Source organism: Siphateles boraxobius, unplaced genomic scaffold (assembly GCF_051911475.1).
Source record: "Siphateles boraxobius isolate OS27281-9 unplaced genomic scaffold, OSU_SipBor_1 41, whole genome shotgun sequence".
In the NCBI taxonomy this organism is placed as follows: domain Eukaryota; kingdom Metazoa; phylum Chordata; class Actinopteri; order Cypriniformes; family Leuciscidae; genus Siphateles; species Siphateles boraxobius.
Window position 1 is genome coordinate 27762239 of NW_027509042.1, and position 13884 is coordinate 27776122.

Here is a 13884-nt window from a genome sequence, read left to right on the forward strand (position 1 = left end):
ACAGTCTAGGTAATTAATGGGAAACACTGCAGTGACTTGAAATAACTGTTTACATATTTGATGTTTTATGTTTAAAAAAGTAGAAAATATTTGGTGTATATTTATCCTGTATATTTTGTGAAAGATTTTGTTACATTTCTTTGGACTGTTTGCAGGACCATCTATGAGAAACTGGCAAGTGCTTTTACTGAGGAGCAAGCAGTGCTTTTTTATCAGAGAGTGGAAGAGATTTCACCTAACATCCGATACTGTGCATATAACATTGGTGAGAAACTGAGACTGTTTCAGATAACATTTAATGTAGCATATTTTATAGCTGTTTGTTAATGAAAAAGGTCCACAAAGTTTCAAAGAGCACAATAAAGGGAATTATTGTCTTTTAAAAGAAAGAATGATTCTGAACTGCCTGAAACAAGTCACCAGTAATTCCAGTCTTACTTCCTCTACGAACCCATGTAAGTTTGTAACAGATTTGCATAATGCCAGCCTAATGGTCTTCATCAGTTGCCCACAAATTCTCCCTTAAACACTGTAGTTGGAACTGAGGCCTAGAAGAGTTTGGTATGTGTTGTCGACATGTCGAGAACACAAATGCGGTTTTCTTCATTGCAAAAACATACTCAACACTCTTTTCTGCGCCATCGACTTTGTGTGATCTTCCAAAGGACGAGGACTCTAATTGATAGTTAAACCGATGCCATCGTTACATAAAGGGGATTTAGAGAGATTTAAACATGTAAACGCACACATCAACCTGATCACGTTTAGCGTTCATGTAAACACTACATTTAGATTCATCGATCGGAATGAATTTAGTCCGATTGAAACAAGTTGTGAATGTAAACGTAGCCGGTCCTCCAACGAATCGTATTTTAGAATGTCATTGAATCATTATTGCCGTAACTTTCTTATGCTGTTTTTCAACTGTCCTATCACAATTTATTATTGCCGCAAACGGCTCTTATTGGACGACGTCCTACTCTCTTTACGTAATGTTACACACACAAGTTCTATTGCTATGCCAGACCTTATGATTCTGTACGCAGCCACAAAAACAAAAAGCAGGAATAGGCTGACAACAGCTAGTTTGTGTGCGACACTACGAGTCAGACTTTTATGAATTACACCGCGTCTGGATATTTACATTAACGTGAGTAAAACAATCAGTTTGCCTCATAGTCTGCCTAATTGAAAATATTTGTGTTATTATAAGCATATAGGCCTTGGTGTAGCCTAGGTCTAAAGAGGCATTTCAGTTAGGTTATTGATTTATTTTCCGCCCTAGTGGGTCGAATGACTGGCATACAAAAAAGTGGATCCCTGTAGGCAAAAGGTTGAGAAACTCTGATATAGGAGACCTCCAAAATAAAATTTGGAACCTTTTAAATGGCTTAATAGGGGCATTTTAAAGGCTAAGATGGGGCACTCAAACGTGCATGAATGAAAGCATTGAACTTTATTGCAGCTGTTGACACCTTATAGTTAGAGACAATTGCCTTATTAATTGAGACAACGCATTGTTTAATATATTAGCTATATGAATTAAATACAGCTTTTAGTTCAAAACAAGCACATGTATTTTTACTCCAGAGCATGTATATGGACCTGAAGAATACAAGTATACAAGCCTGAAGAAGGTTGTGTGAATTAAGCTTAAAAAGCACAATTTACAAAAACGTTATTGTCAGATTATATTCCTTATTTGAAATGTTATTGCAAATTCTAATAGCTCAAGTATCCTGCTAGCAATGCCAATGAGATCTGTACAGTAGATCAAGGGATCTATTTCCAGGAAAGAACTGACAAAATGTGTATTTATTTTATTTATTTTTATTTTATTTTTATTTTTTGCAAAAGTGTCTGCCAAATAGAGAATTTCTCTACCTGCATGACTGGAAATAGCTTCTCAGGAAACCATATCTGCAAATATGGCCGATGAGTGAACTGACTTTACTTAGATGGACTTTGGAAATGCTCACACATTCATCCAAACATACTGAAACATACACGCACTTTGACTACTTTGTCCAAACCACAATCTTCATGCCAAGATACTCTGTTCTCTAGGTGACCAGAATGCAATAAACGACCTCATGCAGATGAGACTGAGTGCAGGAGGAGGGGGTGGCATGATGGCTGAAAAATTGGAGGTCAGTCGTCTTCATAACCATGTTCTTGCTTTTAAGGCTATGATATTCTAGCTCTAACAATATATTGATCTATTTGTCTAACATACTATATAAAAACCTTTTGTGTTTTCTGGGAGAAAATTGCATGCCAAACCTTGTTTTCTTAGGGGTTTTTTTTGTTATCACAATTTGTTAAAGGGGTGATGAACTCAAATTTTCCTTTTTCTAAGAGGTCACCATATTATAAGAATATCCTGTAAGTTTCAGAACTGAACACGTCCTTGTTAGTCCAATAAATGCTTTTATTGACACCAGGCTCAGCAAACGACTCGTTTTTCAAACTGGGGAACTATGACGTCAAAGAGGATAAAACACCACCCCCGCAGAAGATCAACGCCTACTTCAACACGGCCGGTTTAGCCCCGCCCACCGATTCGCGGATTACACGCATAGCTAAATAACATAGGGCTACCTCGTGATGACAAACCAGATCGAGCTACCGAGCAGTAAACATGCCGTTTACTAAATATTGTGCAGTGCCTGGTTGTGGAAGAAGACAGTCGCTGCATAAGCTTCCTCTGGATTCCAATAGGAATGCATGGTTAATTTATTTTTAATGAGGTTCCAGCTGATGTGGTTAAAACATTGTCCGTTTGTTCGCTTCATTTCGCCGAGGACTGTTTTGTAAACAAGACACAGGTCGAGACAGGATTTGCAGACCGATTAAGATTGAAAAACGGTGCTGTGCCTTCTATATTGGATCCGACAGGAATGGTGCAACACACTTATGTGAGTAAAATTTCTATAAAAACATTAAAGATAGCCTACATTAGAAGTAGCATAAACAATTAACAATAACTTACCACGCTGTCACAGGCTGAAGTATCCGTTGTATTTGAGGTGTTGTTGGTTCATTGTCCTGCGATTCGGGATCGGACTCTGGGTCGAACATGTATGGGCGAATCATTCCGGTTGCCATTTTACAACATTGGAAGTTTTCAAAACAATTTCCCCCACGTGCACTGACGAGTGAGTTGAAACTCAATATTATGCAAAACTGTTATCCACTCACAGCAGTGGGCGTTTACTTCCAAATCTTCAATGCAGACGCCCATAAAAACCGAGCGTTTTTGAGCTAGGCTCAAAATTAGGGTAGAAAATAGCCTATTACTTATTCATTTTGATGTTTTTGAATGTAAAAACCAAGCGAACGTCATAAGTTGACCTCAGACAACAATATAATTTTTTTTAAAAAAGCCACTTCATGACCCCTTTAAATATTTAGCCTGTATTTTTGAAAAGGATTCTGCAGTGAATTGACCATCTTTTAAATTGTTCTCTTCCTTTCTCTCAGACACTGATTACTCAGACAAGAGCTAAGCAGGCTGCTGTGATGAGTGAGGTTGAATGGAGAGGTCGTACAGTTCCTGTCAAAATCGACAAGGCTAGAATCTTCCTGCTGGGTCTGGCAGACAATGAAGCTGCTATTACACAGGTCTATAAATTCACCTTTTCAAAATTTTGTATTTGCATGCAGTACTGTGGCTATAATAGTGACAATAGCCCTTCCTCATTAAAAATGGCTGGTAATCAACTGAGACGTATTGGTTGATATCAGTTTAGTCTTCTATTAGTTGATAAACTACAAAACTTAAAACTAACAGCCATAAGTGACAGCCAGGATCCAAGCAGATGGAAAAGGGGGAGTAATGACCACAATTGTCCATTTTGGCAGAATAGATGTTGTGGATACTGCTATAATCCAGTTAAGAGTGAATGGTCTGAAAAAAGTTTTCTAGGGCTGTCACTAACAATTATTTTGGTAATCAAGCTATTTTCAGTAATCAAATATTTTTTTGTACTAATAAAATAGACCTAAGCAAAGATCCTTGTTTGGATGTCCCGTTTTTATTTGCCACACAGGTAATCGTCACAGAGCGCTGCGCCAAAGTTTAACTATATTTAACTTTAATTGCGGCGTGCGCTCGAGCTCGCCAAAGCTGCGCTCCGCTTTGGTCGACTTGGCAACAAAACGTCCTTGCGCAGCGCAAGCCATTGAAATAAATGGGTTCCATAGCGCAGCGCATTCCGCATCCTGTCTGAAAGGGACAGGACTGAAAGTACTTGGTGTGATAATGTTATGTTAGTATTGCATGTCCGTTATGGCATGTTCATTTGTGGAATATGCTGTGAACATAGCCAAAGTTATTGAACTTTAGCCAAATTGAATTACAGGTTGTTGCATCTCAGATTTTGCTCAAACCTTGTCTATATCAAGAATGTGTCCTAAAACCAAGGCCTGTAAAATATTTCTGTTCAAATCCTTTGTCTTCATATTTTCAGCCCTTGAAATTTATTCAGTTTTACAGCCTGGAAATCACATTATCTGGGAAGCAATATTTGGACATTAATATTAGAGCCCGACCGATATGGATTTTTGGGGGCCGATGCCGATACCGATATTAGGGAGTAAAAAAAGCCCGATACCGATATATCGGCCGATATTATTTATGTGTATATTATAATACAGTAGCAATATTATTTATGTGTATTATAGTACAGTATACCAGTCAAAAGTTTGGACACTTTCCTATTGGTGTGTACAAACTTTTGATGGGTACTTTACACAGTAGCTATAAACAGAATAAATATATTTTATAAACACGTTTTGCAATGATCACTCAAATGTGGTAATCAAACACTTGTGTGACACAGATATGTAATGGAGGCAGGGGGAATGATAGAATGAGAATTATACAGCTGAGCTGTAACCAAACTAGTTTGCATTGCATGTTATATTATATTATATTCTAAATACTGTTGCATAATCTTCACTAACGACGACTTTGTCTTTTAATTTAGTCATAACTTGTATCAATAAATATATAAAAAGTGTCACTGACAAAACCTTATTATCTTCTATTTGTACTCTTAATTCATCTAATCTCTACCAGTGGAGGAAGAACTCAGATCTTTTTACTAAAGTAAAATGAATAATATCATAATGAAAACGTTTTTAATTACATATGTACAGTACTTTTATACTATTTTAAATAATTAGTAAGCAAAATGTACTAAACGTGAAACTAGGCTACTCTTAATGCAAAATGGCCCTATATAAAGTGTTATAATTATATACATTTTTGGAATATTGCTTGATGTTGTAACGTAGCGTTATCAGGCAGAATGAGCTTTAACACGGTGTCTACACCGGACGCGGCCGTTACTGCTCGCGTCGCAACAGCTGTTTACCCTAGACAAAGCAGAATCAGTTTACTGTCGGAGATCGCTCGCGCCACGCATTTTAATCAATGTTTCGTCAACCAATTGCCTTAATAAATAAGAAGAGGGCCTAAATATAGCAGACAATATAATCAGGACTTCTCAGCTGCGCGCTTGCAATAGTCACAAGCTCACACAATACGTGACAGAGGCTTGTAGCAGAGAAATCAATTCTGTGAATTACACTGCGCAAATCACAAGTAGGCTACTACCCACCGGATGAAGAAGGGTTGGCTCTCAGTCTCCACAGGCTACATAAAATATTCATTTTATTTTATTTTATTTTATTTTTCGTGTTTGCATTTATGAGGAAAAAACAATGTTACAGACGCGACAGTTCAGCACTACGGACGTGAGCGCTCTGAAAGCGGCACTAATGCTTTGAAACTTTCACATAGACATCAAACAGAAAGCACAAAACCTTTCGTTTCAAAGTGAATTTCGTTTTGTATTAATTGTATCTTAATTTTAATCAATGTTTCATCAGCCATTTGCCTGGATTTAATTTATAAGAAGTAAATTTAGCAGACGATAGATAATCTCGACACGGAGGCGCCTGCGGGTGAACTGGAGCTCGTCTCATGAACCGAAACTCAGCGTATAGACCTGAGAATTGAAATATATCTATATTGAAATGTCTACTTTTAAACAGAACAATTCACAACGAAAGACAGACAGACTCATGTAATCGTATGAAATGTGCATTTCTCTCTGGCGCGCGCTCACTGAAGATCGCGAGTCAGCATCGTCAACTTCATCTTTGGCTGACGCTGACTGAAAACACTTGTTTATTAATAAACGATTAAAATGTCTCCTTGCTATATTTGTTGTATTCATAATCATTATTTTTGCCAGTTCTTGTGACAGCTTTTAGGTGCTTTATTGGCAGCGCCACCCTTACATGAATCACCGTACCCGCATTTTTTAAAATATTCATTTATCGGCCATTATAAATGCCGATACCGATAGTTAGGAAAATGCCTAAAATCGGCCGATAATATCGGCCCGCCGATAATATCGGCCCGCCGATATATCGGTCGGGCTCTAATTAATATAATGAAAAGTATTATTCATAGGCATTATCTACTTAGACAGTGATATATTTTGAAAAATAAAACTTGTGATTTGCTTAAATATCTGTTCCTTCTGCTATTACGAAACACAATTTTGCCTGTTTATAGCATTATCTCTTTTAATGTGATAAAAACACTGAATAATAATTATATTATATATTAGAACAATCACCTGCAGAGGGCGCCAACGGCCTGGTGTTACACTTTGCAGCAGATCAAATCCTTGTTTAATATTGGCCAAACAACATTAGTTTAATTGAAATTTTTACTTAATCTTTAATATTTTACCACTTATGATAGAAATACTACAGCCACTCTCAATTTCTTATCAAGAATATGTGGACATAGAAACATGCAAACTCACTGCTTTAAACTTTTTTTGAAATTGTGATGAACCTTTTGCATATTTATAAACCTATTTATGTATTCTACTGTTTTGGCATAGGTTTATAAATTATTTACCTTACAAATCTGATGAAAACGTGTCCTTTGCGTAGCCGCATAAGCAGAGATGGATTTTCGAGACATGTGTAAGGGTATATACACTCAAAGACCCCGAACCAGATATGAAGAATGAAGACCCAGAGTCAGAATTATAAGAAATTAAAGAAAAGTTTTACTGTAGATAGTTTGCAGTTTCATCAGGAGAAGTCAGCTTCAGTACTCACACAGGAGTTTGTAGGCCGCCCCGCTTACAGTTACAAAGATCACAGCAGTTATACCATTTCCAAGGTCTAAGCTACGTCATTGCTTACATGTTGAATGATTCTCATTGGCTAAGAAATAGATAAACACAGTAATTTTCCACACATATACAGATAGACGGAAGCATATCTCCATCGATTATGCAGCTGACACTCAGACCCTGAAGTTAGGCACTTCATGATCTTCCAGGTCGCAGATTTAGGTTGCTGGGCGCCAGCATGCCCAGAACAACAACTCCAACGATCTCCAATAATGCCAGTGGTTCTTTAACCTGTAACCAAAAAAGCTAACACACACACCGACAAGCAAAGGTTGGATTTGGCCAGGCTGTAACTATAAACAGGAGAGTCCTCTCAAAACATCAAGATAATGCGTTCTTTCTATCAAGGATAGCTAAACTTTAGTCTTACTGGTAAGTAAGGTTTTAACAAAGAAATGGTCCCTTAAACTACTGGCTTCAATGACCCCTATATGTTTTCAACACGTTGAAAACCTTTCTCAATCACAAAACAAGTCCATATTTAATTTCTGGAAGCTGGGCTAAATAAACAAGTGTTGTTACTGCATTCAGATATCAAATACAGACATTAAAGAATACATGAAAAGAACATTTCAGTAATCACACTGGTAACTTCTATAACAAAGTAAAAGCTCAAGAGAAGTCATTCAACTCATTTGATATTTAGAAGGAAAAATATTGATTAATACCTTAATTATAGTCAATCATTACATATACATGTGAAGGGGGTGGATTGGAATCCACTGCTGCTTCAATGTAAATGATAACAGTTCATTATTGCACAGGTGTGCCTTAGGCTGGCCACTATAAAAGGCCACTCTAAACACTGTGTTTTATCACAAAGCACAATGCTACAGATGTCGCAACTTTTGAGGGAGCGTGCAATTGGCATGCTGACTGCAGGAATGTCCACCAGATCTGTTGCCCGAGAATTGAATGTTCATTTCTCTACCATAAGCTGTCTCCAAAGGCGTTTCAGAGAATTTGGCAGGACTCCCAACCGTCCTCACAACCGCAGACCACGTGTAACCACAGCACCCCAGGACCTCCACATTCATCATCTTCACCTCCAAGATCGTCTGAGACCAGCCATCCGGACAGCTGCTGCAATGATCGGTTTGCATAACCAAAGAATTTCTGCACAAACTGTCAGAAACAGTCTCAGGGAAGCTCATCTGCATGCCTGTCTTCCTCATCGGGGTCTTGACCTGACTGCAGTTCGTCGTCGTAACTGACTTGGTGGGCAAATGCACACATTCTATGGTTTCTGGCACTTTGGAGAGGTGTTCTCTTCACGGATGAATCATGGTTTTCACTCTGAAGGGCAGATGGCAGACAGCATGTATGGCGTCGTGTGGGCCAGTGTTTTGCTGATGTCAACGTTGTGGATCGAGTGGCCCATGGTGGCGGTGGGGTTATGGTATGGGCAGGCGTATGTTATGGGCAACGAACACAGGTGCATTTTATGGATGGCATTTTGAATGCACAGAGATACCGTGACGAGATCCTGTGGCCCATTGTTGTGCCATCCACGACCATCGCCTCATGTTGCAGCATGATAATGCACCGCCCCATGTTGCAAGGATCTGTACACAATTCCTGGAAGCTGAGAACATCCCAGTTCTTGCATGGTCAGCATACTCACTGGACGTGTCAACCATTGAGCATGTTTGGGATGCTCTGGATCAGCGTATACGACAGCGTGTTCCAGGTACTGCCTATATCCAGCAACCTCACACAGCCATTGAAGAGGAGTAGACCAACATTTCACAGGCCACAATCAACAACCTGATCATTAAAAGAGGTTTACCGCTATACCGCGGGAATATCTTGCTTTTCAACCGCGGTTAGAAAAAATCTATACCGCCCCAGCCCTACTCTATGCAAAGATGTTGCAATGTGTGAGGCAAATGGTGATCACACCAGATACTGAATGATTTTCGGAATGATTTTCAAAATGCCATCCAAAAAAATCCATACCGCCCCAGCCCTACTCTATGCGAAGGAGATGTTGCACTGTGTGTGGCAAATGGTGGTCACACCAGATACTGACTGATTTTCGTAAGGCCTCCTTGTGGCCAGCCTAAGACACACCTGTGCAATAATCATGCTGTCTAATCAGCATCTTGATATGCCACACCTGTGAGGTGGATGGATTATTTGTCAAAGAATTGCTCACTAAAGGCGGCCATACACTGTGTGATGTCTGTGCGATTTCAGCAAGGTACATACTCACACTGAACAATAATCATGCTGTCTAATCAGCATCTTGATATGCCACACCTGTGAGGTGGATGGATTATTTCGTCAAAGAATTGCTCACTAAAGGCGGCCATACACTGTGTGATGTCTGTGCGATTTCAGCAAGGTACCTACTCACACTGAACGAGTAAATCGCATGCGATGTAAAGCCAAAGTTCAGGATTTATGTGCTCACACTATACGGTCCGAACGTCGAGCTGCGACTTGACTGCTCACACTATACGTGTGAAATATGTGCGATAAACCCCCATGCCTGGGTTGCGCCTAGACGATATCATGTATCCAGAGATATTGTCAAAACAAGCATCAGCTATCAATATCAAGATGATTTAGCATTTCCAATTTATGTATTAAATTATTATTAGTATTATCATTATTAGGGAAGGCTAATTTTATTATTAAATTGATCTGCTATTATAATTAATTTGCCACGCAATAATTTCACAGCACATCACTGCAACGTGCTGTGAGGATAATAAAATATTACATAGAAGCTTACTCCTCATTGAAAATTGTCTAAAACATTTAGGTCGATTACAACGAATTATAGGCATATAATTATATTAACAGTCTATAATATGTCCGAACACTGCAATAATTAGTCATCAATGAAAATTAAAAACAGGTTTATTTCAAAAACATTGTTTAACAAATTAATAAAAGAGGCACGGTGTTACATTGCAGGTGGCTTGGAAGACGTGGGTAATAACTGGACAAACTAGAGGTAAGCAACAGTAATTTGTAGCTAGTTTGAACTACAGAACTTAAAGATCTCCTTTTCGTTTTTTTATTTTTTATTTTTTGCTGCAGATTGAAATGGTTAACATTCTGTTTTCGCGCAGGCGCAGTGAGGGAAAAAACACTGAGTTTAGGGCAATCGGTTCGTAGCTCTGCTTCACCTGTGCGATATAGTCACGAGGAGCGACCAACATGTCTGATATGCCAAAAATTCATCTGACCATGCGATTAACGATCGGGAGAGGTTAATCACCTCTCGTTTCTCCCTGTACACTGCACGACAAACGACGCACGACAAAGCTGAAAATCGTCCCGACCCGAAAAAGGGTATATATATATTTATATTTATTTTATTAAACATGCTGGGCAAATATTTGTTTAATTGAATTGAAGACTTTGTGAATTCACAATACCACTATGCTCTGTTTTTTGGCTGGTTTCTCGATATGGGTAAATTGCAAATCGAGTACACTAATTTAAAGGTGCTCTAAGCGATGTCACGCGTTTTTTAGGCCAATTTTTTTTGTCACATACAGCAAACATCTCCTCACTATCCACTAGCTGCCTGCCCCCTGAACACACTGTAAAAAAATGCGGTCTCTGCAGACACCCCAGGCTCCAAAACGACAACAAAAACAAACTGGGCTAACCCGCACCACGAAACATAAACAGTTCCAGCCGATAACCAACAAGAACGATTTGGGGTTTGTGCGCGGATGAGGAGCGAGGGTCTAGTTTATGAGGTGCCCCTAGGGACATTATTCAGAATTACCATGCATATACATGTACTTTTCCTCTCACATACACATATGAAACAATTTCACTTGTATGTGTGTGAGCATTTCATTATAGTATGTGAATGAATTTGCCTCTACAAACACAACTTAAACGCTCTCATACATTCTGAAAATATTACGCTCACAACTGAAATGCTCACACAACTGAAATGCTCACACACAACTGAAACGCTCACATACACAACTGAAATGCTCTCATACATACAACTGAAAATATTACGCTCACGCATAAAACTGAAACACTCTCACACTCTCAACTGAAATGCTCTCACACATACAAGTGAAATGCTTTTATAAACACAACTGAAATGCTTTTATAAACACAACTGAAACGCTCTCATACATACAACTGAAAATATTAAGCACACACACACAACTGAAATGCTCGCAAACACAAACACAACTGAAACGCTCTCACTCACACAACTGAAAAGTGGTTAAGTGTCTTGCTCAGGGACACATTGGTGTCTCACAGTGGATCTCGCAGTATGTTGAATGAAAGCATTTCAGTTGAAATGGAAGGTGGTTAAAGTCCCCCCTCCAATCCCGTTGGTGGCAGTAGTGCACCTCTAAACTTGTTGGCAACACCAATAAAATCGAAGAAAAAACTAATAAAGCAAAGGAAAAAAAAGTGCACAAACGAGTGCACAAACCAGTTCTTTCGCCAGTCGCCACGTCAATATCCGTTCACCAGCTTAGAAGCTTAACCGAAGTAGCGAACTAAACAATTGTTGTGGCATTGACAGGGTTCTGATTGCGTCCGCTGAGGCCAATATAGTGTTCAGCAAGCCTGCTGCCTCGGTTAATGTTCTTTGCTGTTGAGCAGACATTGGTGTAGCGCAGTGGTTCTCAAACTTTTTCGGTCATTCCCCACTTTGGACAAGGGGGAATTTTCAAACCCACCTGCCCCCATCACCCCAATACAATGCTAATGAAATGCGCAACAAGCTTAAAATGTTCCAATTTATTGAAGTAACAAGTAGTATCAGTATAGTAACAAGTATCTAAATACAAACAAACTATAGAGAATACAAACTAACTATAAAAATAGAGAAAATAAGTGCAGTTGTCAATCAAGCGGCAACATTCTAATCTGAAAAATGAAGCCTACCCGAGAGTGTGAAAAACTGCAATACACCGAAAATCCGCTAGGGGTAGGTCCCAAAAGGGAGCAAATGTCCATATACTCCATGTTAAAATGTCCGTTCACAGCATAAATTCATGTTTGTACAGGTTGGTCCCATGGACTTTTATTGTATTTTTCGATAGGTTCCGAGTGCCTGACAACTGTGAGGGGGGTGAATTTTTTTCTAACTCGTTAGTTTAGATCGTATTTAGATATAAAATTTATGTCAAATAAGGGCGTGGTTAACTTTGATTGACAGCTGATAACGGGCTGTGCCGAGTGGAATTCCTGAAATTTGACGTCTCGGCCATGATCTGACACAGCACATCATACCACCTCTGTATCCTTTCTGAACATTTCTATTGAAATATCGTACATAAAATGCTCTGTTGCTCTGCTATAAACTGCACTAACGTTAACCGACACGCTCAATTTTTTTCCGGTAAGTGACATGCCACTACTATTTCACGTAGTTAGCACTATTTAGCATTAATGTTTGTGGGCAGTGGCACTGCAACAGATCACCTCAGATAAGTTAGCGTCCGAGGTACTTTACCTATGGTTATAACTGACGTTTGGATCGCTGTAAATGCGTCTGCCAAATGAATAAATGTAACATAAGAATAGACTGATATGTCACACATTGGAGTGTTAATATATTTTGGGTTGTACTCTTCAGCAGCTTTGCAGTGAATGTAGTAAGTTAGCAATAGACTGTAAAAAGTAGCCTAGTCTGCCAGTCGATCTTATAACGTTATGGTGTGTTCACACCGAACGCGTCTATCGCGTCTAGTTAGACGCTTGAACATTCGCTCGAGTTTAAATTTTTCAACTTGCGCGGAAGACGTTTGCGGCACACGCGTCGCCCAATCCGCGTCATTCGCGACGCCCGGCGCGAATGATGCGTCTATTCGCTTCTTTGCATTGACTTTGTATGTAATCTACTAGCGCAAATAATTAAATTCGCGTTCGGTGTGAACACACCATTACAGATAGCTGAGGCTGCTGCTGCTTGGCTGAAGAGGCGTGTCCACCCTTGGCTGAAGAGGCTCAGTCTCACACAAAGCCCACCCTTTTACTCGTATATGGATTGGCCAGAGGGTGGGCGGGGTTAGGATTTCCAAAGATTTTCAAAGATGGCGCCGCCCATACCCCCCATAAACGGCCTCAAAACCGTTATTCAGAAAGTGTATGGGTGACGTCACAGTCGATTTGTCATTTTTTTTTACAGTTGAACGTTCCACAGTTGTCAATTTGTATCAAGTTCAAAAATAGAAAAGAAATAAGTGTCATAGCATCAGCACAAAGCGTGCCGCACAAGCCCTGAAAAGTGAAGCCAAAGCTTTTCGATCGTCCCCCCGTGACCGGTCCTAGTATAGCTCATAAACCCCGCCTCCCCATGTTATTCAATACACTTCACATATCTTTTTTCCAAAGATTGTTTCTGTCATTTACTGTAGTTTTCATCACGCTGATGTAATTTCAAGTGTTGTTTTTAAAATAAGTTTGTTTTTAGTTAGTTATTTGATGCTATAAAAACGGCGCTGTGGCGTACATGATTAACAGCTGTGATTGACAGGTTCTCTGAGCAAAGTAGTCACTGATGCAACAACGCACTTTTTTTCGGGATCTTTGGAGGACTGAGGAGATTGGAGCTTTAACTCTCTGGGGTCGAGAAACGCGCCGGCGCGTTTTGCTGTTTTTTTTCCACATAACAGCAACATAGACTTAAAATACTCCGTCATTTTTGGTC

General features: G+C 39.4%; 1 protein-coding gene across 1 annotated transcript in view; it reads left to right on the plus strand.

Annotated features, from left to right (window-relative positions):
- srp68 (signal recognition particle 68) overlaps positions 1-13884 on the plus strand; it is an 85225-nt gene that overhangs the window by 6329 nt on the left and 65012 nt on the right. The window contains exons 7-9 of the mRNA XM_077199130.1: positions 156-265; positions 2068-2150; positions 3484-3624. Of these exons, the coding sequence (XP_077055245.1) occupies positions 156-265; positions 2068-2150; positions 3484-3624 (334 nt within the window). The remainder of the gene's footprint in view (positions 1-155; positions 266-2067; positions 2151-3483; positions 3625-13884) is intronic.